Genomic DNA, 2845 nt, shown 5'->3' on the forward strand with positions numbered 1-2845 from the left:
CACGAGAGTGGGGGGGAGAGGCTAATCCGGCCCAGCGGGACTTCCACGGCACTCGGAGCTGGGCAGAAAACGTTCGGAGCCGCTCGGCGCTGCCAGCCGTGAGCAGCCGGGACAAGCAGTGCCTTTGTTAGTCAAGAAGGGATCATTTAAGAGCTTCAAACTCTTCCACCTTTTCTGTCACAAACCGTTTGGAATATTTTGATCAAAGCTGTTGGGTTTGGCTGATTTGCTGATGGATGGGGGGTTTTTCGTAGGGTCGGGGGGATGAGATGGAGCGTTTCACCGCTCGGGACCGCCGGTCGGGTTGCTGAGCCAACGCGGTGTTGCTGGTGTATCCTCCCATCCTTGTAGCATCGTTGGTTTGGGATTAGAGTCTGCCACGGTGGGTTTGGGACCTGCTGGCCGTGGGAGGTTTCCTGCCGTGGTGGGCGAAAGGTTGACGCGGTGGTTTCATCATCCATAAGGACGAGAGTATGGGCAAACCACTGAGCCGGCCAGACTGTTTACGGCAGAACCGCACGTGCCTGGGGAAGGGCGAGGATGAGGATGGTTATATAGAGGATTGCTACGTGCCCCAGAGGTCGATATACGACACGATGAGAATTAACGAGCAAATCGATCAGGGATCGAAGCTCAACCAGCTTTCCAAGAGCACCCTAGGCAAAGGGGATGGCAGCACCATATCCAGCAACGGGACCCTGGGAGCTTCCAACGTCTTTGAGTCCAGGGCGCCAGAGCCGAAAAAGTTGGATGAGCGAGTCATCTTCGACGCGCTGAAACTCAGCAGTGACGTCTCCAAGCCAGCGCCAGCTCCACCAAAGAGAAGACCAAACCCTGAGAGGAAGGAGAACGTCAACCGGCGGTCATGGAAATCCTTCATGCCGCCCAACTTCACCGAATTCGCGGAAAGGATGGGAGCTTCGCTGAGCGAGGTGTCGGAAGCAGGAGCTTCCAACCCTTCCCTGCGGGATAAGCGAGATTCCAGTGCCATGCTCACCGAGCAGCCAGGCCAGCCCGACCACGGCGAGTCCATGTCCGAGTCGCTCACCTTGGAACACGTCTCCAAATCATCTGGCACAACGGAGGCTCTGGTAGCCAAGCAGTTTGGCGCGGATGGCTACAGTGGTCCCCGGGATGAGCATCAGAACTTGCTGAACGTCGGTGACAGCCGCATTAGGGACCTGGCCAGGGCTCGCCGGCTCCCCAGTGCCACCTGGCCACGGGCCAGGAAGAATTTCATCAAGGGAAACTTCAATGATGGGCACCAGGAGACCCTGGAGCCCTCCGGGTCGGACTCTACAGTGGAGAATGTCAACCTCTCTCCGTGCCTTAGTGAAGAGCTGCTGGATGCGGGACTGGATATTCTCATCACCTCCAATCTCAGGGAGAAAACGGAGTCTGAGCTGAGATTTGAGGAGGACGAACGCTGGGTGATGATGGAGGAGTGGGAGGAGGCGACGCTGTCAGAGAGAGGAAAGGCTGTTCTGGTGGCAGAGGAGAAGAAGAGCTGTTGCTTGGCAGATATTTCTGAGGAAAGGGAGCAATCCGCTGCTCCGGCGGATGGTTCTGCCCCCAGCCCAGGGACCTCCCAGTCCTGCACATCCCTGGGGTGTTCTGGCAGCGCGTGCTGTACTGAGGACACAGCAGTGCAGTGTGGGGTTGAGGACTTTGCTCCAGTTTTAGAGCGCTCAACCAGCCCCACGGGCCCCGAGTTGTCCGACACGGACTCGGTGCAGATGTTCCTGGAGCTAGAAGAGCAGTGCCTGAATGAGGATGAGGGTGGTGGGGGTGTGCCTGGCTGCCTGGAGGTTCAGGTCTCCCCTATGGACTCAGAGGGGCTGGACCCAGATTCAGCCAAACTGTCGGGGTCGATAGTCGAGGGGTGTCAGCATAGGGTCCCTTTGGACATCAGCGCTTCGGACTCTGCTGTCGTGTCAGATCTGGAGGACTTCGATGTCACCTGCAGCTCACAGGTGCTGAGCACACTGGAGCCATTGACAGAGCCCTTTTCAGAAAGGGACACCTTAGCTGTCACCCCGACAGACTCAGAAGGTGGGGCCTCCCCCAGCCCCGTGGCCACAGCAGGGCCAGGCTCCTTCCTGGAGTGCTCCCCTGTGCTGGTGGAGGAGGATGTTCCTGACCCACTGGTGGACCTCGTGGACAGTTGTGTGGTGGCAGTGACTGGTGGGACACCATCTCCTGTGGCAGGGGCACATGCAGCTTATGGACTGGGGGGAGATGGTTACCCCAGTGCTCCGGTGGGGTGGGGTGAAGATAGCCAAGACTTGCTGGTCTCTGATGGGGAAGTGTCACAGCTTTCCGAGGGGACCTATCCTGGCAGAGTGTCCCCAGCTGGACTGTCCCCCTGCCAGCCCCCAGCTCCGGACACAGCGGTGGAGGAGCTGGGGTCTCCCCTTCAGCACAGTGAGCCTGGCATTGAGGGGATGGATCCGTTCAGGACCCATCACCTTCTGCCTGGAAGGACTGAGGTCACCAGCTGGGATGTCCCAGAGCTGGTTTCTAAGGGTGAAGCCACAGATTTGGGATCTGGGAGTGGTGGAGCTGATGGCCGGACTCGCCCGGCGGAGAGTGGGGATGTTTGCTGTGGTTCTCTGCCGCCTTTCCACGCCGGCTCTGCATCAGAGCCGGGCTCCAAGGCTCCGACAACATTCCCAGTGCCTGTTGAGGACCTCCCATGGGGAATGGTTCCCCAGGGCCTGGCTCTGGAAGGGGCTGCCCACACGGAGGGGTCTGTCGTGCACAGGGGGACGCCAGCAGCCATCCTGCAGCTGGGAGACCTGGACTCAGTGTTTGGCCCTGGCTGGGAGGACCGTCCGGCGGGGCA

At 59.5% G+C, this 2845-nt stretch overlaps 1 protein-coding gene across 1 annotated transcript; it reads left to right on the plus strand.

Annotated features, from left to right (window-relative positions):
- Positions 1-473: 473 nt before the first annotated feature.
- Positions 474-2428, plus strand: KIAA0754 (KIAA0754 ortholog). Its single transcript, XM_009081161.1, has 2 exons — positions 474-2184; positions 2373-2428. The coding sequence occupies exons 1-2, from the start codon at positions 474-476 to the stop codon at positions 2426-2428; spliced, it is 1767 nt and encodes a 588-aa protein (XP_009079409.1).
- The last annotated feature ends 417 nt before the right edge of the window (positions 2429-2845 follow it).

The sequence above is a fragment of the Acanthisitta chloris genome, unplaced genomic scaffold (assembly GCF_000695815.1).
Source record: "Acanthisitta chloris isolate BGI_N310 unplaced genomic scaffold, ASM69581v1 scaffold14688, whole genome shotgun sequence".
NCBI classification, from domain to species: domain Eukaryota; kingdom Metazoa; phylum Chordata; class Aves; order Passeriformes; family Acanthisittidae; genus Acanthisitta; species Acanthisitta chloris.

Bases quoted from the DNA above. Each gene is read 5' to 3' on its own strand.
- KIAA0754 (XM_009081161.1), top strand. From the start codon at position 474: ATGGGCAAACCACTGAGCCGGCCAGACTGTTTACGGCAGAACCGCACG. The intron at 2,185-2,372 runs GTGGGACACCAT...TCCCCCTGCCAG, and splicing joins TTGTGTGGTGGCAGTGACTG to CCCCCAGCTCCGGACACAGC.